At 39.4% G+C, this 21605-nt stretch overlaps 1 protein-coding gene across 1 annotated transcript; it reads right to left on the bottom strand.

Annotated features, from left to right (window-relative positions):
• Positions 1–85: 85 nt before the first annotated feature.
• ALG8 (ALG8 alpha-1,3-glucosyltransferase) lies at positions 86–21388 on the bottom strand. Its single transcript, XM_008150015.3, has 13 exons — positions 21258–21388; positions 17875–17953; positions 15615–15808; positions 12855–12964; positions 11799–11866; positions 9280–9406; positions 8935–9038; positions 8058–8178; positions 5130–5269; positions 4253–4392; positions 2416–2513; positions 1836–1908; positions 86–364 (listed from the first exon to the last, which is right to left on the bottom strand). The coding sequence occupies exons 1-13, from the start codon at positions 21350–21352 to the stop codon at positions 133–135; spliced, it is 1581 nt and encodes a 526-aa protein (XP_008148237.2). The 5' UTR covers positions 21353–21388; the 3' UTR covers positions 86–132.
• Between the last annotated feature and the right edge of the window lie 217 nt (positions 21389–21605).

Genomic DNA, 21605 nt, shown 5'->3' with positions numbered 1-21605 from the left:
GGCAAGGCCAAGTCTGGAGAATGGTTCTCAAACAGATCTACTGAATGGTTCATGCCACCAGCAACTTTCTTCAAGTTCTGATTAATTTTCCATGAAATGATTGCTTGGAATACATCCAAGCAGTTCCTTTATTCATTGCTTCTTTGTCTTGCTGACAGGAGGGTCAGTCAATACTGAAACATACAGTTTGAACCAAGCATACGTGATGCCCACTGCACAATACGCTGAGGTCAGTAACAAAGGGAGAAAGGAGTACTTCAGCTTCCAGGAGGTGAAAGGGAATACAAATTCACAGAAGACTTCCAGAGGCCCTAGGCCAAGGAGGTAGAAAGTTTCCATCCAATTAAAAAGAGGCTTTTCTTTCCTGAAGAAAAAAGGAAAGGTTTGATTTAGATGAGTCATTCTGGTTTTGTAAACATTTCTCAGCTAAAGCTTCCCATCTGTGCTGTCTTGAAGTGAAGTACAGCCAAAGCCAAAGTCAAAAGAGTGCATCCAATTTCACATTTAGAAAAAAACGATAATGACATACCATTATATTATCTCAACAATCCAAACGTACCCAATTATCATCTACCTCGGCTGTCACTTAGCTGAAGGTCTGAGAGAGAATTAGCTATGCATTTGGAAGAGAAAAGAGGGCTGGATGCTGTTATATTAGAGTAAGAATATGGCAAACAATATATAACTTTTTTTGTTTTGGTAAAATAACATAAAATTTGCTATTTTATTTTTACAATTTTAAAGTATACAATTCAGTAGCACTGAGTATATTGACAAAGTTGTACAACCATTACCACTATCTACTTTCAAAACATTTTCATCACCCTAAACAGGATCTCTGGAAACATCAAGCAGTAACTTCCCAATACCTCTCACCCCTGTTCCCATAATCACTAATCTACTTTCTGTCTCTATGAATTTGTCTATTCTAGATATTTCATATAAGTGGAATCATACAATATTTGTCCTATTGTGTCTGGCTCACTTCACTTGGCCTAAGTTTTCAAGGTTCATCCATATTGTGGCACATATCAGAACTTCATTCCTCTTTCTGGCTGAATAATATTCATTCATATATATACATATATATGTATATATATATGTATATGTATGTATATATGTATATATATATGTATATGTATATGTATATGTATACACACACACACACACACACACACAATTTTGTTTATCCACTCATTTGTTGATGGACACTTGGGTTATTTCCACAATTTGGTTACTGTGAATAAAGCTATAATGAACATTGGTGTACAAGTATCTGCCTGAATACCTGTTTTCAATTCTTTTGGGTGTATATCTAAGACTGGAATTGCTGAGTCACATGGTTATAAGTTTTAATATAATTAAGTATATAGAGTTTTATGAACACAATCAGATATGAACCATAAACAAACTTTAAAAAAATTATACAGATAACATTACATAAATTTTAGAAAAGGAAAACATTCCATCAATGATTCTATTCCACCTATAATTCTAAGATATGTAAGAATTTTTTACATCTTTTAGTTTTATGCATCTGTATTTATGTGGTTTTACTCTTAATGCATATTTTACATTCCATTTTTTAGTTCTTATAAAAGGTTTTAATTTATGCTAGGTAGTCCCTCCTGAAATATTCCCCTATACTATAGATATGACCCATGTTGTCATGTCAGAGTGATGGGATTTATGGGTAATTTTCTCTCTTTACTTACTAATTTTTCATAATGTTATATTACTGTTAGTAAAAACAGTTTTTAAAAGGCTTATTGTGCATTTAGGAGCAAAGATTTCACAAGAGAAAATATAATTTTAAATGTACTTTTTTGGATTACCTGAATAGAATCTTCAGTGAGGAAATACTATAGATGGTAAATAGTAACATGAGTAGGATTTTAATGGGAAGTTCTGTTGAAAGAAGAAAAGAAAAAGCAGACAATAATTTAGTTGATAAGGGAAAGGTTTATGAGACTTTAGGCCAGGGGTCCTCAAACTTTTTAAACAGGGGGCCAGTTCACTGTCCCTCAGACCATTGGAGGGCCGGACTATAGTTTAAAAAAAACTATGAGCAAATACCTATGCACACTGCACATATCTTATTTTGAAGTAAAAAAAACAAAACGGCAAAAACACCCGCATGTGGCCCGCGGGCCGTAGTTTGAGGACGCCTGCTTTAGGCCATATAAACACACTGAAACAACTATATAGTGCTAATAACGCTTTTTGAGCTTAATTGTGCATTTCTGTGACATCTAAAGGTACTGAGAATTAGGGACAGGTTTTACTTAAGAGAATGGGTGAGCCCTTTCCTCCTAAGAGATTTTAAGGTTGTTTAAGTCAGGTAGTACTGATCTCTAGGCCCTGATGAAAAGGGCCTGGCAATCAAACCTACTGCTCTAAAAAGCTGCTGCGTACCTGGTGCAGTGAAGAGCAGAGGGAAGAGGGAATAATGTCCTGTTGTAGTCAGAATCAGAAAAATTGAAGCATCGCCTGCTTTTCCCACAGACAGAAGGCTGAAAATAAAAATTCTCATAATAATTCCTTAAAACAACAAATGAAACTTACATTTGCAAATAGTTTGAATAAATTGCATCTATTGTCACTTCTAGAACTGGCATAATACAACATACTAATCTTTGCTACAAGTCCAATTCAATTACAAATATTAATTTTTTAATGGGAAACTTCAAGCAATTGATAGAAGAATGTATCACATTGAATTGGGGAATATTAAAAAAAAAAAAAAAGGATCTTGCTTCCTTGAGTAGTTGCCTGCTCCCAAGAAAGGGATATTGTGGGATTGGAGCTGCCTAGTGGTGGGTAGTCAGGAAACAGAACTTGGGGAATTTAATTTCCAACCCTATAGCTCTTCTCTTAGACAACGCCTGGCACCTGCTGGTGTTCAGTAGAAATTTTAACTGAAGACATTAGAAATTTTGCTCTATTTTTTAATTTGGAAATTCCAAGTCGCTAAATGAACCCAGACAAGCCATATACTGGCCTGACAAATTTGCTTAATGTTCTTTCAGAGCTTAAATGATTTCTCTCAGGATTAAAAACAAAACAAAAAACCCACGCTAATTCTATTACCACCTATCCATCTCCTGGGTTTACATCCTACCTAATAAAAGGGTAATATGTAAATTACCATCACTCCGCTACACCCACGATTGGGCCAGCGGGAGGCGCAGAGGGTGGGACTCGGGGTGGCTGGGGTAGCTGATTGGGCCAGCGGGACGCTGAGCTCTCGTGGCCAGCGGCGGTGCGAGCTCAGCTCCTGCGCGAGCTCAGCGTCTGCGCCATGGCTGTGCTGCGGAACAGAAGGGGCCTCTGGGCAGCAAGCTCACGTCCCGCCGTGGACCATCAAAAGCGGGGGAGCTGGGTGCCTGTCTGCTCCGGTACCAGGCCTTTCAGAAGCCTCTGGCTCGGCGGAGGCTTCTGAAAGGCCTGGTACACCAGCGGACAGGCACCCAGCTCCCCCACAATCGAAAGCAAAAGCGTGTAGGGGACCCTACACGTGCATGATTCAATCATGCACTGGGCCTCTAGTTATATATAAAATGGACACTCTTGTACTTAAAATGCCTTTTTAGCATGGCACAGTGAAAATATAAGATTCAGCATCATAAGATTCAGGTTTTAGTCCTACTCTGCTACTTGCTAGCTATGTAACTTTGAATAAGTCACTTAAACTCTGTGAGCCCCAGTTTTTGCAGATGTTAAGATAGGGGATGATAGTCATTTATCCTCATTATCTTAAAGGTTTCTGTGAGGCTCAAAAGAAAGAATGCAAAAAGAAAATGAAAACCCCAAAAATAACAGGTCTGAAAACTCTGAATGTTTGTCCTTATGTTAGATATTATTGCATAATGGACCCAATCCTTACATTAACAACACTTAACAAGGAACAGCAGACCTTATTTCCAAAGCCCATGCTTTTTTCATACTGTGCTGCTGCTCAATATCCAGATATAACAGTCTGGTGTTATTCATGGTTCTTAAATCACCACAGTACCCCTTACACCAAAATATCCAGGAACAATATGCACAATTTTGCATACCTCAGAACCTTCAGAGGTTGCAAGGATCCCAAGTTAAGCATCCCTGTCCTTTTCTAGTATAAACCTGTTCCTATACATCTTTGCCTTTGCCTACCCCACTGAACATGTCAAAAAGGGACAGATCAAATAGAAAACAATAACATCACTGTGAAATATTCCAGAAATGCTGACTGACTGAGATACCTGCTTACCTCATTGGGAGAATTGCTAGAAGTATGGCTTTCTCATGGACGTGCCACCCAAACATGAAGGAGCTCAAAGCACAAAGGATCAGACACCGGAGAAAGCCTTTGGGCCCTTGGGGTTTAAACCAAAGACAGAAAATAGAGGGCTAGAAACAACAGGCAAAGATAAAACTTCAGTATCATTTAAAATAGGCATTACAGAAACACTGTTCAAGTGCATTTGCATCATCTCTGAAAAACAGTGGATCAAAAGACTATTTTCCATTAAACTGGGATAATTCATCACTTTGTGAACAGTCCACCAAAAATTAACATAAAAACTACTCAGAAAAAAAACGGCATTCAGATATATAGAATTCATCAAAATTAATAAGAAATGATAACTAAGTTCTAGGATGGCCAGTATAACCCTTATTAAATCTTCATAATTAGTTAATTAATAGTCACTGAACCTATAGGTAAATTACAAAAATGTTGACTCCGTCATCATCAATATCAAGGCATTCCAGACAACTTTGGATTTTGGATCATTTAGCCATGGGTGCAAACATAAACCTGGGCTATCCGGACTACAAGCGCCTTCCTCTCTCCCCACAGCGTGGCCCACACCCCTTTCTCCGTGGGCTTCTCTTTGCCCTCATCCCAAGGTGAACAGATGGTCTAAGAGTCTCTCTCACAGAGATTTTCTCTCACAGAGGCTTTACTAAAGATCCCTCCTTCTGGGAAGGACCTAAGAATTGCTAAGACATGCCTCAATCTGCAGCAGGGGTACGACCATGGAATTCATGCTGTGGTTGAACAAACTGGAAGTTGAAATTTAACCAGCCACACAAAAGAAACGCAGAGGAAATTCAAGAAATGAGTACCATGTGTGAATTCTTACCAATATGGCAATCAGAGTGCAGATGAGGGTGGCCAAGGGAGTCACTGAAGGAAGGACTGTGTGTTGGAACTGCTGAACCAAACCACTTGTCATTGAGGCCTTAGGAATCTTGTTGGGATCAAGAAGTTTCAATTTTAAACCTACACAGTAAGTAGACATTTTATTTTGTTTTGATCAATGGCACACCATATTTTACCAAACAATTCCTTGAGGAAAAAATAAGCTATGAAATCTTATAAACAGTTCAAAGTTAAGATTTCATTAACTCAGTTCTGTGCTAGTCTACCTAAAATGCTGCTGGTCTTGAGATTATGCCATTTGAGGCAGCTGTCTGCATTGGGACGGGAAATTTGTGCACCTTACCAGGAACCTGCTGACAGGCACCAAGAACAGCAATCTGCTCTCTCTGCTAAAATGAAGGAAGTAAACTTTCTGAAATACAGGTCTGACCATGTCATACCCCAGCTCTGAATCCTTCATTGCCTCCAGGATAAAGTTCATGTTCCTAAGCATGGTTTAGTGTCTTCTAGGATCTAGCCGCTTCCTGCTTCTCCAGCCTATCCTCCATTTTCTTAAATGTGACTTGGCCACAATGAACTGACATACCACTCTCAACACTTATGTCCCTTGGTACATGCTACTCACTTTGCTTAGAATGGCTCGTCACTTTGCAGAGTTAACTCCTAATTCACTTACTCATCTGAGAAAGCTTCTCAATCAAGAAATAAAGCTGATTTTCTCGTGGGTCAGGTATACCTTGTACAAGTCTCTATCCAGTGTTCACCACACTGCGCTATATCTGTTTACACACTCATTTCCTCTATTGTACAGGGAGGTACTTAAAGGCAGGAATGGTAATTCATTCCTACTCCAAGCACATTGGAGTTCAAGAAATACTTATTAAGTGAACCAAGTCTGAGGGGGAGGATGCAAGCCCTATCCCAAACAAGCTAATAGAACAGTCAGGGACAGTCTGAACACCTACATAGCCCTACCTAATGCCATTGAATATCAGTGAACTATGGGAAAGATATATATTACCAAAATATTTTCTAGTCATTCACCTCTTCCCTTTTCCTTCAGCCTATTGATTCTCTCTTAAAGCCAATAACTATGTCCCTGAAACACAGACTAATCTGCCCTACAGACTTCCCATGTAAGACATCTTTAAGACAGATATACAAAGTAAGTCAGCAGCCCTAGCTGGTTTGGCTCAATGGACAGAGCGTCAGCCTGTGGACTGAAGGGGCCCAGGTTCAATTCCGGTCAAGGGCACATGCCTGGGTTGTGGACTTGATCTCCAGTAGGAGGCGTGCAGGAAGCAGCTGATCAATGATTCTTTCTCATCATAGCTATTTCTCTCTCTCTCCCTCTCTGAAATCAATAAAAATATATTGAAACAAACAAAAGAAAAACACACACAAAGTAAGTCAGTACAGTTTCCTAACTCAGATAAGGCAAGTGACCTTTGTACCCCATCCCATACTGGTTATTCAAAGCTTTTTAAATATATGTTAAGAAATTACTGCCATGACCAAGTAGCTCAGTTGCCAGAGCCTTGTTTTTATACACCAAGGTTGCATGTTCCATCTGTAGTCAGGGTACACACAAGAAGCAACCAATAAATGCATAAGTAAGTGGAACAACAAATCGATGTGTGTTTCTTTCTCTCTCTGTCTTTCTCTCACTTCTGCTCTTTTTATAAATCAATTAAAAATTTTTAAACAAGAAATTACTCTTTAAGAATGCTATGTACATCAAGGCTAGATTCACAGTGGGTGAAGGATAGCACCAAATTATGATTTCCTACAATAGCCCCCATTCATTGAGCATTTATCATGTGACGAGAGATTTGCAGCCATTACATTTAGCCCCTGAGGCACACAGAAATGGAGTAACTTGCCCAAAGCCACCAACTAATAGGTGGTAGAAATGATCCCAGTTCTGTCTGGTTCCAAAGCTCCTGTTACTGACAACCTAGCATTTCTTTATTGCTGCCTTTGTTTCACACAGCATGCTTCATGGAAATAGGTAAAGTACTATTATCTGTTTATTAGAGTAAAGCAAGACTAGAGGAATCAAATGATTTGCCCGGTGCCACGCAGCCAGCAATTTATGCAGGTGGGCCTCCAACTAAGTAATCGGATTCTAGATTAGGAGCTGGTAAACTCCAGCCCTAGCCTGGGGGCCACATCCAGCCTGTGACCTGTTTTTGCAAGGCCCTGAAGCTATGAATGATTTTTACATTTTATAGGTTGTAAACAAACAAACAAACAAAACACCTATGTGATCTGCAAAGCCTAAAATATTTACTATCTGGCCCATTACAGAAAAAGTTTTCATACCTTTTCTCAATCCTAGTACTTCCTATTGAGCTAGGCTGTATTCACAAATGAAGACTGTGAGTTACTCCAAAGTGACTTATCTTTGGTAGAATGAACTCAAGGCATAAATTATTTTTCATCACAACCCAAACTTAAAAATATAGTCTAGGTTTTCCATGTCTTCTCATCTCTTGCTAAAATGCATGGCTATCATTTCCTTATTGGTTTAATACTTAGGGTCATAACTTACACATTCTTCCATCCTGCTTCATCCCATATTAAAGTTTAAAAGTAGGGTTAACTATTCATGTTCTACTTAAAGCAAAATTACCTTTTAAAAATGTCTAAATATTTTATTTTTCCCCTCAAGGAAAGGGTCATCAACCTCATTGCCACAAAGAGCTTTTATAAGACACGCAATCTGTTTACTGCACCAAAGCCTCAGTCCCTAGAACCACTCCCATGTTCATTTTAAAAGCTGAAATGTAGGGCTGGAGAACAAACAGTTCAACCTCATTCAAAACACAAAACAGGTTTTTTCATTTCTCAATGTGACTAGTCCTTTCAATAGTCAGAGTCTAAGTAAGAAAGCTTGCTATCGTACCGATGACAGACAGCACTTTGTCCAAAGCATTGTACAAAGCCCAGAAGTTTGGAGCCCAATATGCATGGCAGAGGCCCCGCTTGAAAGGGAAGAGTCGGGAAAAGACTTGAGGCAGCTGGCTCTGTTGAAAAGAGATTAAACAGTGATCAATCTTTTCCAAATTCAAAAAGAGAACTATGTCTATGGCACAGTGTGTAGGAAGTTATGAGGTCTGAGTTCCAGTCTTTGTTGAGCAGGTCATAGAACCACTTTTGTTTAATCTTCTCATCTGTTCAGTAGGACAAGATATGCGAAAGTACTTTGAACACCAGTCCAATATATTATAAGTATAATAATGGAAGAATTTATGAGGTGCAAAGGAGAAAGACTGCAATTTATCCAACTCTACTGAAGAGAAGGTGAGAGCAGGGAAGACTTTACAAAAAATGTAGTGCTCTCCAGTTTTAGCAGGAATTAAAGCTAATTAGTTGAATTAAAGTTAATTAATTAGGGTGAGGGAAGAAGGGAAAAATATTTGTTGAACATCTCTAACATTCTGGCACTTTAGAATGCTGTCAGTGAATCACTATGAAAGTACTTCAAGTATTGATTTTTGGGGTTACAAATAAATTTTAGCAAGTAGGCAAGCTAGCAGATACAAAATCTATGAATAATGATGATGGACTATGTGTGACACATAGTTAAACATACAGATATTTGAATATGCACAAAAATGACTCAAGGAATACCATCCTTATATTTGGGAGTCATACTAAAGAGGGGTAAGGAAAGACTAGTTTTGCCTATTTTATAATCTTAAATTTATTATTTTTTCTAAATGACAACAGCAACAGTAAAAAACATGTATTATTTTATAAAAAAAAAAAGAAAGGCTTACCAAGGCTAGAAAAGGACCCAATGAAAGGGCAGAAACTAGAAAAACAATCAGTCCCAGGGAAATAAGGCGGACGAAGCTGAAACTGTTCCATCGAACAGACCCATCTACAAAAAAGGAACATTCTCATTAACCAGGAGCATGGGAAACCATAACTTATACCATGTTGTAAACCTGGAGGGATCCTGACAGTACACCAATTTTATGATGTGGCAAGAGCAGAGAAAAGTCAGAATGGATAAAGAGGTTATAGGATCAATGTGCTTCATAAGACCCTCTTACCAAGCAAGCCACCAAGTAAAGACAAAATAAAATATAGGAGGTTTTGCTATTCTCACTAAAACTTGCCTGGTTTATTTGCAGTGAAGCAGTAAGATCGTAGCAGATATATACCATAAGCTGGTGCTATGTAGAGGTAAATGTGCTTGAAATGTAGGAGAACAGCAAAGAGAAGTGCTCCTTCCATATGCCTTTTCTAGGAGATTTAAAAGGGAATATCACTTTAAAATTCAGAGTAAATTAAATGCAGTAATGTAGTATCCTGGATTGGATCCTAGAACAGAAAAAGGACATTAGTGGAAAAACTGGTGAAATCTGAATGTACTAAAATTGGTTTCTTAGTTTTAATAACCATACCATAGTTACATAAGATGGTAATGTTAGGGGAAATGGACAGGGGGTATAGGAACTCTCTTTGTAACTTTTCTGTAAATATAAAATTTATTTAAATAAATAAAATTTACTACACAATAAAGAACACCAGAGATGGTTGCACAAAAATGTGAATATACTTAACATTACTGAACTGTCTTAAAATTGAATAAGTTGGTAAACTTTAAGTTGTGCTTTTATACCACATTTTCTAAAAATACAAATATTTTTAAAGATATTAATATCAAATCCTTTTTGTTCTTATGAACTAACATAATGTTGAAAATTAAGAGTACATGACTTATAATTTCCCCATCTCAGACAACTAGGCGTCGCATACAAGATCATAAGGCAGTGTGAGGAAAATAAAGTGTTAAATAAAAAAAAGTATTTTAAAACATCTATTCTGAAATACTTAACAAATGAAATATGTCTTAGGTGGGTTTCAAATTAATCTTTTGTGTGTGTAGATCACTAAGCTATTTTCTCTACTTATGAATAAGATTTAAATTTTCTAAAGTAAATTAAAAAAATTCAGGCAAATATTCTACATGCAATATAAGGTGAATACAGGCAAGTAATTCCAGCTGGCTTTTAAAGTGAGTCTAGTGGGTTCATAAATTCCTTATTTCAACAAATGTTTATTAAGTTCTAAGCTTGATGCTGAAGTTCAGGATACATCATCCTGACAGCACACTACACATTTTCCCTAAGGAACTAAAACCCAGAGAATTAAATTATCCCCCCTCTCCCACCCTTACAAAATGTTACAATAGCTGTAGTTGATTTCTGAAGAGGAGCTAGGGACGAGAGTATGAATGAATAAATATAATGCTATGCTACCAAAAAATTATTTAACTCTTATACTATAGATCAGGTAATTTAATATAGTGCGATCAGGCTGAAGGCATCAAGGATAATACTTGATCCTAACAAACTACCTAAAAGAACTAATGGTATTCTGATTAAACAAACAAACAAACCGAGTTGACTGTAACTAAAGAAGTGGGAACGCTACCTACCTCACAGGAATTTTGGAAGGATCAAATGAGATAATATCCTGGGGTTCAGGAAAGGAAGCTGTCAAAGGGACCATGAAAGGCCAGGTTCCTTCTCTCACTGTCTCATCAGGTGTGGTCTAGAACAGATGAGTTGGGAATGATAAGGAAAAAGAATGAGATGCTTCCAGATCTCTCTTCATCAATTTTATAATTTATTTACGATTCAGAGAAGGTCTTGCTGGTTCTATAGCTAAACTTTAGTTTATTTTGTTCAACAACTATTCAACAATCATTCACTGAACACCAATTATGTTCTACGTACTTTGTGGCTTTTTATGGGTTAAAAACACACACACTTAATCCAGATATTAATAGTTGACAAATAACTTCAAAAAAGATTATCAGATGTGATCTTTCCAAAGTCCATGTGAGGTAGTTAACCCCATTTTACAATTAAAAATGTAACAAAGGGTAAATTTCATTTTATGAAGGAGAAAACTGAGGCTGAGAGGGTTATGACTTGTGTTGGGTTAATGGTCCCCAAACCTAACAGTTTATAAAAATTCCCTGGAGAGTCCTAAACCACAATCCCCAGAGATTCTGATTCAGTGTACAGAGGGATGCCCAAAAATGTGAATTTCTGATTTCTCTCTCTATAAAAAGGAGACTAATAATTATAACAACCTCACAGAAGCATGAAGGCCTATCTGTTGCCAAGTTGCAAGGTTTGTTCAAGAAGATATTACATATAATGCATCTAATCTGAAGTAGTTGAGGCATTTGGTAATCCCTGTGTGAGTCACACAGCATATTAGGGTTAGTCAGGATTTCAACTCAGGTTTTCTGATTCCAAATCCTATACCCTCCGTTACACTATACTACATGGTTCTGATGGTAAAGCCCCACCATAATTGTTACTACATTTTAAAAACTGCTGAAGATTTCATTCCTAAGTACATGATCCCAACCAAATGTAGAAACTCAATTCACTTCAGGACTGTCATATTCTAACAAGTTTTTAAGAATACAGTTTTCTCATCTGTAAAGTGAAGAAAACTGTCAAAAGAGAAGATGAAATTTGTGAAAAATACTCAATAAAAGATGTTGGTAACTCAAACAGTTGGTCAAATAAATTGACCCATCACTCACTATACTATTGCCTCTATTAAAAAGCAAACTTAAAGGGGAAAAATCTAATTAGCCTATTTGGTTTACCTGAAATAATCGTGCAATGGAAAGTAGCATTAATCCCATTAAAAAACCATTGTATTGGAAATGGATATCTGAAATTAGGTCAAGGAAAGACAACAAAGGATACCAAATTCATAATGAACCTTGCCAGCAGACTGAGTTTAAAAACTAAAAATGCTTTCTTAATAGATAAATTAAAGACAAAAATATTACTACTAGATTGGACTTCTCATAAATGTATTTGTATAAACAAGTCAAACCCTGGACAAGCTCTTAAATTAAGATTTATATTTAAGAAAAAACAAGAACTTTCCCATGTTTTTTCTACCTTAAAGATCTAGCAGCTAAGGGGAAAAATGTTTTATTTTTTAGAATTAGGGACGAGAAAGGAAGGGACCTAACAGCTAGTGAAGGCCACCAGCATGCAGCACCCCAGTTTATAGTACATATACAATCTTATTTACTAAGCCTCACAATGAACCTGTAAGGTAGTCTGAGCTCAGAAACATTAATCTACTCATGGCCTAAAGCTACTGTGATGACAAAACTAGGATTTGAGTCTAGATCATATTTGAACCAAAGTCTGGGTGTTTTCCTCCACACTAGGCTACTTCTATGAAAACTATAAAAATTAGGCTTCTATTATTAGGATTTCAGAACTTTGCCCGTTAATATGTGGTAAGCCAAGGTGGCAGAAAGCATGAAGGCCTGTCTGTTCCCATATGTAACACTATGACATGCTGTTTCCTATAAAAGGTATTAGACTAATGTATTACAATACTGTTTAATAACTATGTATTAGATTAATCTAAAGAGTTAACAAATCCTAGTATATTGCTTTACTTTTAGTTTAATTGGTTCTCACATATCACCACTAAATTTTCAAGGACAAAGTGCTGTAACAACCAGAGCTTGGTAAAGTTGGGCACAGACTAAAGTTTTGGGAACCCACTAATCCACCTCACACCCATTTTCCAAAAGCAGCTTAAGTTTCAGAATCACCATTATAAAAAGAATTAATCTTATAATTAATATATAACAGAATAAATAAGGGAATAGTACATAAAATGTCAAGGATACGGTCCACAATTAACAGCCCAAAGTTCCACAGCAGTAATACTGACAGAATAAACTTTGGCTTCTCTGTAAGTTCTTTACCTGCTTTTTTCCCATCAATGCATTTACAGCACCTACATTGAAATACCAGAAAAGAAACAGAAACAACTTTGATCTTCATTAGAACATCACAATACTTCTATAGAGTACACTGTGATACATTCTGGTACATTTCATTAGCCATTGCTAATAAAACTGTCCATGCCATTTCGACTGCTTTCAAGGGTGATAGTGGAAACAAATCCCTCAGGGGTAGTTCCCTGTCTTTCTCAGCCATGCTGATTTGAAACAAAGTCTTTATATTTAATAATAATAATAATAATGAAAACATAAAAGAAAAACCAGCCACCAAACCCCCAAAAGTAACAAGTTTGAAAATTGAGAGAACACACACTTTTTCAGTCCTTGAGAGTAAAAAATGCAGACCAGGCCCTGACTGGTGAATTTCCGTTGGTTAGAGTGTCATCCTGTGCACCGAAAGGTTGCCGGTTGAATTTCTGGTCAGGGCACATACTTATGTTGTGGGTTTGATCCCCGGTCGAGGCACATATGAATGGCAACCAATCAATGTTTCTCTCATACCTCTCTCTGTCTCTCTCTCTCTTTCCCTTTCTAAAATCAGTAAAAAACATCATCAGGCAAGGACTAATATGCAGACCATTATGACATAGCACTCTAAATTACATATCTTCATACCAGCCAGATGAAGAATAGAGCTTCAAGAGTTTGGGAGGGGGTGGCATAGGGAAATAAAAAATAGAGCCAGAAACTCGCAGCTCCTGATTGTCCAACTAATTTTAAAACCCTTATGTAAAAAATGTATGTCATTCAAAGGTAGTGATATACATATTAAGTGATAATATCAGCCGATCCCATTCTTATTTTCTAAAAATTATATTCGGACGAAGAAAAGAGGCTGAAATAATAAACACCAAATTGTTGATAATGATAGCTGTAAGTGGAAGACTACAGGTCATTTGTACATTGTGTGTATTTATGTGCTTTTCTGCTTTCCAAAATTTTGACAATGAGAGTGTATTATTCTATTAAAAATATTTTTTAAAATATATTTTATTGATTTCAGAGAGGAAGGGAGAAGGAAAGAGAGATAGAAAATCAATGAGAATCATTGATTGGCTGCCTCCTGCATGCCTTGATCGAGCCCGCAACCCGGGCATGTGCCCCGGCCAGGAATCAAACCGTGACCTGCTGGTTCATAGGTCGACGCTCAATTACTGAGTCACACCGGCCAGGCTCTATTAAATTCTTTTTAAAATCTGGTTCATTTGAATATTGGCATGTTCTAAAAACAAAGAAATCTAAAACAAAAAAGTATAGACATAATAAAAATGCAATTAAAGAGTAGCAACAGATGCCTGCTTCTCCCCCAAGGAGCCTCAGTTTCCTCATAAAAAGAGATAGTAACCTTATAGGGTAATTCAGAAAATTAAGTGACTAATCTACACATTATGCCTGGTTCTGGGAACTGGCAGATAGATTTCAACAATTTTTATCTTACTTAACTGCTCTTTCTGCATTGCAAATGGACTTGAACTTGACTCACTCACTTTTTCTGCCTGCACATATTTTCCCTGGGAGCTTGAATTCAAACATTTTGAGTTAAAGGCAGTGAATTACTAATCACCTTCCCTTTCAATACTTGCCAGGACATAAACAGACTGAAAATTAGGGTGTCACACAGGAGTTACTCCATGAGAATAAGCAGAGGTTAAAACATTCCCAAGGGACTCTTTCTTGAATGGGGTGAGTGAGGGTTCAGTCTAGAAGGCTGAAATGAGTTAGTTATGACAAGGGTCAGTGAATGGACACCAGTTACTGCTCTGTCACAGTCATACTAGCAGGCCTAAATATTATGACAGTATAGAAACCAACATTAACCAGAAACTTACCACTTGGATGTCATTGTGCAGAATGTTCTAAATATGTGTATTTATCTACTTAAAATTAATTTATAGGTAAAAGATACAAAACATAAAAAAATATAACATGAAGGAAAGAATTTAGATGATAATTAAAAGCATTCCATGATTTCTTGAGTTTACTAGGATGAAAATTCCATTGGTGGTTAGCATAATGCATATGTGTGCATGAGTGTACGTGTGCTGTATGTATTTGTGTAAAGAATAGGGCAGGTACCTGGCCAGTGTGGCTCAGTAGTTGAGTGTCGACCTATGAACCAGGAGGTAACGGTTCGATTCCCAGTCAGGGCACATGCCTGGGTTGTGGGCTCGATCCCCAGTTTGGGGCATGCAGGAGGCAGCCAACCAATGATTCTCTTTCATCACTGATGTTTCTATCTCTCTCTCCCCTCTCCTTCCTCTCTGAGAAAAAAAAAAAAAAGAAAGGGTATGTCACAGAAGCCTTTGGGGGTGCGGGTGGGGATTGGGACTGCTACAAGGAAGGAAAGAAAAGCATATGGAGCCATTTGGACAGGAGAAATGGTCTTGAAACTACCTTTCACAACACTCACAATAATGGTTCTACCTCTGCCTTGTAACCTCACCTTCTCCCCCGTTTTCTTCCACAGGATTCAGGGACACTGCTTACTGTAATGATTTATTGTATAGTTTAAAACACAACACAGTTTTGGACTGTTCTAAAATTTGCTATTATATGAACTTTGTTTCCCCCAAAAGAGTTATAAGTTAATATTATAATTATTTCTTCAATATTTTCCACACAAAATTATATTCTCAGACTTACTCATGCACAGCATACACAAAGAGTATATCTGTAAAGATGACAGAAAATCTCTGGAAAAGTAAGGTCTTTGAGCTGGCATAATTCAGATTATGTACATTCAGCATCTCTTGATCAAAATATTTGGCAACATGTGACAGGGCATACTCAAACCATGCAAAAAAAGGTGGGTAATCTAAGGTCCACTCTGAAGTTTCCTGTAGTAAAAATTGAAGATAGAACATATCCTAAGTAACTAAATAAACAAAGAGGACACAAAGATTCTCTGGTTTTTAGAAAAGCACATGAAATGCAACTGCATTTAAAATATGACACAAATAGAACAATTTCTATATTAACAGAACATCAAAACTTGTATCATAAGTTTGATCTTCAATTTCCTTAGTCAACTACAGTGCAAAGGAAATTAAGCTAAAACCTTGGAATAATAAACTTGATTATGACATAGTTCTATTCATCTATACAAAAAAGAGAGCTATGGCATAACCAATGACTCACTAGCTTGGGTTCAAGTTCTGTCTCAGAGATGCAATTTCCCTATTTGTAAAGTGAGTATCATATACAATTTAGTAATTCATACCAGAAATAAAAATACAGACATGTTTTTTATAAATAACAATAGGAGAGAATGGTTTATTACCAGATGTTACACATCATATTTGATTATTTCTTTCCTCATAAATCTTCCTATCTAATAAAAGAATAATATGCAAATTGACCATCACTCCAAGACACAAGATGGCTGCCCCCATGTGGACACAAGATGGCCAGCAGGGGAGGGAAGTTGTGGGCAGTTATGGGTGACCAGGCCAGCAGAGGAGGGCAGTTGGGGGTGACCAGGCCAGCAGAGAAGAGCAGTTGCAGTTGGGGCAGGCCAGGCCAGCAGGGAAGGGCAGTTGGGGGTGACCAGGCCAGCAGAGAAGAGCAGTTGCAGTTGGGGCAGGCCAGGCCAGCAGGGAAGGGCAGTTGGGGGGGGGGGGCAGAACAGCAGGGGAGGGCAGTTGGGGGGACAGGACAGCAGGGGAGGGGAGTTGGGAGGGGACCAGGCCTGCAGGGGAGGATAGTTGGGGGGGACTCAGGCCTGCAGAGGAGGGCAGTTGTGGGGGACCAGGCCTGTAGGGGAGGGCAGTTGGGGGGGAACCAGGCCTGAAGGAGAGGACTGTTGGGGGGGACCAGGCCAGCAGAGGAGGGTGTTGTTGGGGGAGACCAGGCCAGCAGGAGAGGGCAGTTGGGGTGGGGGGACCAGGCCTGCAGGGGAGGGCAGTTGGGGGGGAACACCAGGCCTGCAGGGGAGGACAGTTGGGGCGGGAACCCAGGCCCTCAGGGGAGGGTAGTTGTGGGGGGGGACCAGGCCTGCAGGGGAGGACAGTTGGGGGGGGCAAGCTTGCAGGGGAGGGCAGTTAGGGGTGACCAGGCTAGCAGGGGAGGGCAGTTAAGGGTGACCGGGCCAGCAGGGGAGGGTAATTGAGGGTGACCAGGCCTGCAGGGGAGGACAGTTAGGGGTGACCAGATTGGCAGGGGAGGGCAGTTAGAGGTGACCAGGCCAGCAGGGGAGGGCAGTTAGGGGCAATCGGGCCGGCCGGGGAGCAGTTAGGCGTCAATCAGGCTGGCAGGGGAGTGGTTAGGGGGTGATCAGGCTGGCAGGCAGAAGCTGTTAGGAGCAATCAGGCAGAGGCAGGTGAGCGGTTTGGAGCCAGCCGTCCTGGATTGTGAGAGGGATGTTGGAATCGGGCCTAAATGGGCGGTTGGACATTCCTCAAGGGGTCCCAGATTGGAGAGGGTGCAGGCTGGGCTGAGGGACAACCCCTCCCCCATGCACAAATTTCATGCACCGGGTCTCTAGTTGCAAAATATTAGGGAAAGACAGGATTGTAGAAATAATTCATTCCAAATCCTTACTTGCCAGATGAGAAACTAAGGCTCAAAGAAATACAATACACTTTCAAATGAAATACACTTTCTATGCTGTGGCAGAGCCAGGCCTAGAGCCCAATTTTTCCTCTTTCCCAATCCAATGTGCTTTCAAAAAGGGTGTTGCAAATATTATAATTACCAATTTATAGTTTGGTAAATACATTTTGAAGTAAAGGGATTCCCTAATAGTGCCAGAGGGCAGAAAAACTGAGCAAAGAACACACTTTTTATAAAGATTTATTTGACCTATGATGACATGGAAAACTGTTTTAATATCAATAATACTTTATGATTTCACATATCTTGAAAAAAAACACACAAACCAAAAACAGTAAAAATCAAAACTTACCTCATAATACCACTGTGATACTGGCAAACTGTGAGTGATAGCTAGCCAGTTTCGGTGTACTTCAAAATCTGTGGAATGACTAGTCAAAACAATCAGATGAATAAAATAAAATTTTGTCAATTATCAATTTCACATTTCTAATATTATGCTTTTACATGGATCAACACCCCTATACAGTCACAACTCACTATTCTTTAAAGACACAAAGAGGTATTACAATAATCCTGAAACACCCTCCTTATCTGGAGGCCAGACCTTTTGAAAAAGATGGGGAAACTACAATTAAATGAAAAGGTTCTCAGAGTTATCTAAGGGGCTGACCCATACATTTTCTTAAGGAAAGCCCTCAGCCTGTTTGTTCAGAGGTGACTTATTCTTATTAAAAACTAATTCTAACAAGATTCATTATCTGGAAAAAGCCTCACATACAGGCTGGATAGATTTTCAATGATGAGCAGTTCATCAGACAGGGAAGATGGGGAAAGGCTCCTGTTTTGCCTTTCCCACATCTCCAGAATCTCTCTGTTCAGTTTTCCCCCTTACTATGTATAAATATAGTCAAGCATCTCCCTGTAGGGGAAGAAAAATTTCCCCTTATAACCTAGGTTCTGTGGCTGGTCTAAGAATGAAATTGACATAAGACAGATTAGCAGGACAAAAAGAAAAGCCAATTGTAATCATTGAGGTATGTATAGGAGCCTCAAAAGATATGGCACTCAAAGGCACCAGGTGATTGAAGTTTATATACCATTCTGAGCTAAGTAAAAGGATAGGGGTCTGGGTCTTCAAAGGGAAAAAGGCAATTTATGGGAAGGTGAGAAGTGTATGGTAAACAAAGGTTGCCCAGCCAGGCAGATATGTCTTTCAGGTGGAAAAGTGATTTCAGTAATAGCTCTGTTTCTAGTACAGGCCCCCCTTTCTCTTACAAAAGGGTAACTTCTACTCTGTTTTCAGACCTTCTCCTGTGTCTGCAGTTCCTCAAAATAATCAGTCTTAAAAAAGTCTTATGCCAAACAGGCATATTTTGGAGTGGCATGTTCTGCAACCCTTCTCCCCTCTGTAGCACATTTTTTTTTTTTTTTTTTTGTCCACTGCTGTACCTCCTTTCCATATCCAGAACAGCACTTGATACATGGATGGGCTCAATACATTCTTGTTGAATTAACCACTCACCAAAGTCAACAATGAGTTCTGCAGCAAAACCCGATTTACATTTTCCAATGTTTTACACAAACTTTCCACAGTGACAATCCTTTCCTGAGTTTCCTAGACAACTCCTTCTAAGTCTCTTTCAGTACTTTCCATCCCAATATTCACCAAACTGATGAATATTATTGATGAATAAGTATGGGTGTTCTCCTAGGTTCAGTTTTTGGTCCTCTTTTTATGCAACTTACTAGACAATCTTATTCACACTTATAGCTTCCATTATCAACTATATAATGATGACTCCCAGATCACAATATACAACCTTGGTCTCTTTCCTAAATTATAGAGACACACATCTCCAACTTCCTGCTGACAAACTTCCTGCTGACAATGTCACCAGAATTTCTTATAGATTCTTCAAAATCACAATTCAAAAGATTTTTTAAAAAAATCACAATTCAAAACTGACCTGATGACTTAGCAATTCCATTTATATATATTCAATAGAAATGCATACATATGTACTGGTTGTGTCTTCAGGCCTCCAATTATGTCAGTTTTCAGAGCCCTTCCAGACACTCAATCTAAAGTAAGTCCTTCTTGTTAGACCCCTTATAGGATCCTATTATTTTCCTTCATAACACTTAACACAGGTATAATTATGCAATTACATATTTGCAATGGTTTGTTTCTGGGACTGTTATCCTTACTAGACTAAACCCTATATAGGGTTAGGGGCCATATCCATTTTGTCTTTGCCTCTAGTGCCTCAAGCAGTTAGTATACAATTTGCTGAATAGATTTGCATTTATCCTATAGCTTCCACCTCACTTCCCAGAGGTTTCCATTCTGAGAAGCAGAGTATCAACTACAATTATATATGTTCTTAATCATGGATCAGTACTAAGAGCAGTATTCAAGAAAACAATCCTAAAGACACATTTCTAGGCCGAGGTAGCAAAAGTAAGAAACATCACCTTATATGCACAAACCTACAGTTTTAAAAAAAATCTCACTCTGATTTGAAAGGAATTTCCTACATTTTAGATTTTTCCAATTTGCTTTTAAAATGTAAAGATGTTCATCTGCTTCCAGTTATGCAGAAAACCCAAGTGATCAACCCCTTCTTTCCCCAAGTCCCTGTTAAGTCACTTTGCTGAATCTACATCTACATTTCACTGCTTACATAATTACATATAAGCATCAGTATAGATACACATTCTGCACATACAACTTTCTGACTGGTTTCCTCCCTCTCAGTCTTGGTCATGCATCTTTGTGTTGTTGTTTTTTTAAATCCTTACCCAAAGATATTTTTCCATAGATTTTTAGAGAGAGTGAGAGAGAGAGAGAGAGAGAGAGAGAGAGAGACTGATTGGTTGCCTCCTCCATGCACCCTAACTGAGAGAGAGAGAGAGAGAGAGAGAAAGAGAGAGAGAGAGAGAGAGAGACTGATTGGTTGCCTCCTCCATGCACCCTAACTGGGGTGGGATTGAACCTGCAACAGAGGTAGGTACCTTGGTACGTCAGACCTTCTGGCGCAGGGACCAACCCACTGAGCCACCGGCCAGGGCCTTGCATCCATTTTTACACTGTAGTCTAACCCTGTTATCTGACCCTGCCTACCTCATCCCGTATCTCTCCCCTCCTCATTTACTGCTCTTGAGCCACAATGACCACTCTGTTCTTTCCTACCCCAGGGCCTTTGAACTTGCTCTTTCCTATGTCTGAGCTGCTTTTCACATTGCTTCTTCTTTTCCATTCTTCTGATTTTAACTCAAACATCACTTCCTAAAAGCGTTGTAAACACTGGTCCAGTAGTCACAACCTTAAACCTCTGTGTTTGTCTATCTGTGCCCACCAACTCGGCCAGGCAAGGACGGGAAATGCCTTCCTCTCCCTGCATCTCCAGGGCTGAGAACAGTGCCTAGCACTGCAGGAAGCGGATAAACACCCGCTGAGCGAACAGTGGAGGTGGGTGTCCTTATTTTGCATATTCGGGAGGAGGAAGGACCCTGAGGCTCAGAAAACTTTCAAGAGAACGCCTGGCCTGAACCCAGACTTCCAGGGCTAAGATCTAGTTAGTTATAAGGTTAAGTAACAATCAGTAGGTAGAATGGGGAGCTTAGCCAAGACGAAGCGGCGACTACACCACTTCCAAGCTCTCTTTCCTGGACTCATCCACACTTCTCTCTCCCGCCCTGGCCCAGCCCCTGGCCCAGCGGGTCCCTTACTAGGTGGGGATGAGAAGGCATTTGAGAAGAGTCACCCCGAGCGCCAAAGCCGAAAACCAATGGCCACCACTCGTCGCAATACCGAGCGCCGCCATTGCTGCCGCCCCGCGCGCTTTCCACCAACTGGGTCCGCATCCGGGATCCCGCGCATGCGGGGAAGGTCCTCGGAGCCGGCGCCGCGGGCTGCGCGCATGCGCGGGTCCGCCCCGCAAAGCGGGAGGCCGTCGCTCTGGCATTTAAACCTCCCGCTCACTGTTCGTCAGCCGTCGCGCCTCACTCGCCACTCGGGAGGGACTCGTCCGCCTGCGTGGGTCTCTGAGGCGACCAGTTAAGTCTCATTTGTCACAT

The sequence above is a fragment of the Eptesicus fuscus genome, chromosome 13, assembly GCF_027574615.1.
Source record: "Eptesicus fuscus isolate TK198812 chromosome 13, DD_ASM_mEF_20220401, whole genome shotgun sequence".
In the NCBI taxonomy this organism is placed as follows: Eukaryota; Metazoa; Chordata; class Mammalia; order Chiroptera; family Vespertilionidae; genus Eptesicus; species Eptesicus fuscus.
This window is presented reverse-complemented; position numbering and strand designations above follow the sequence as displayed.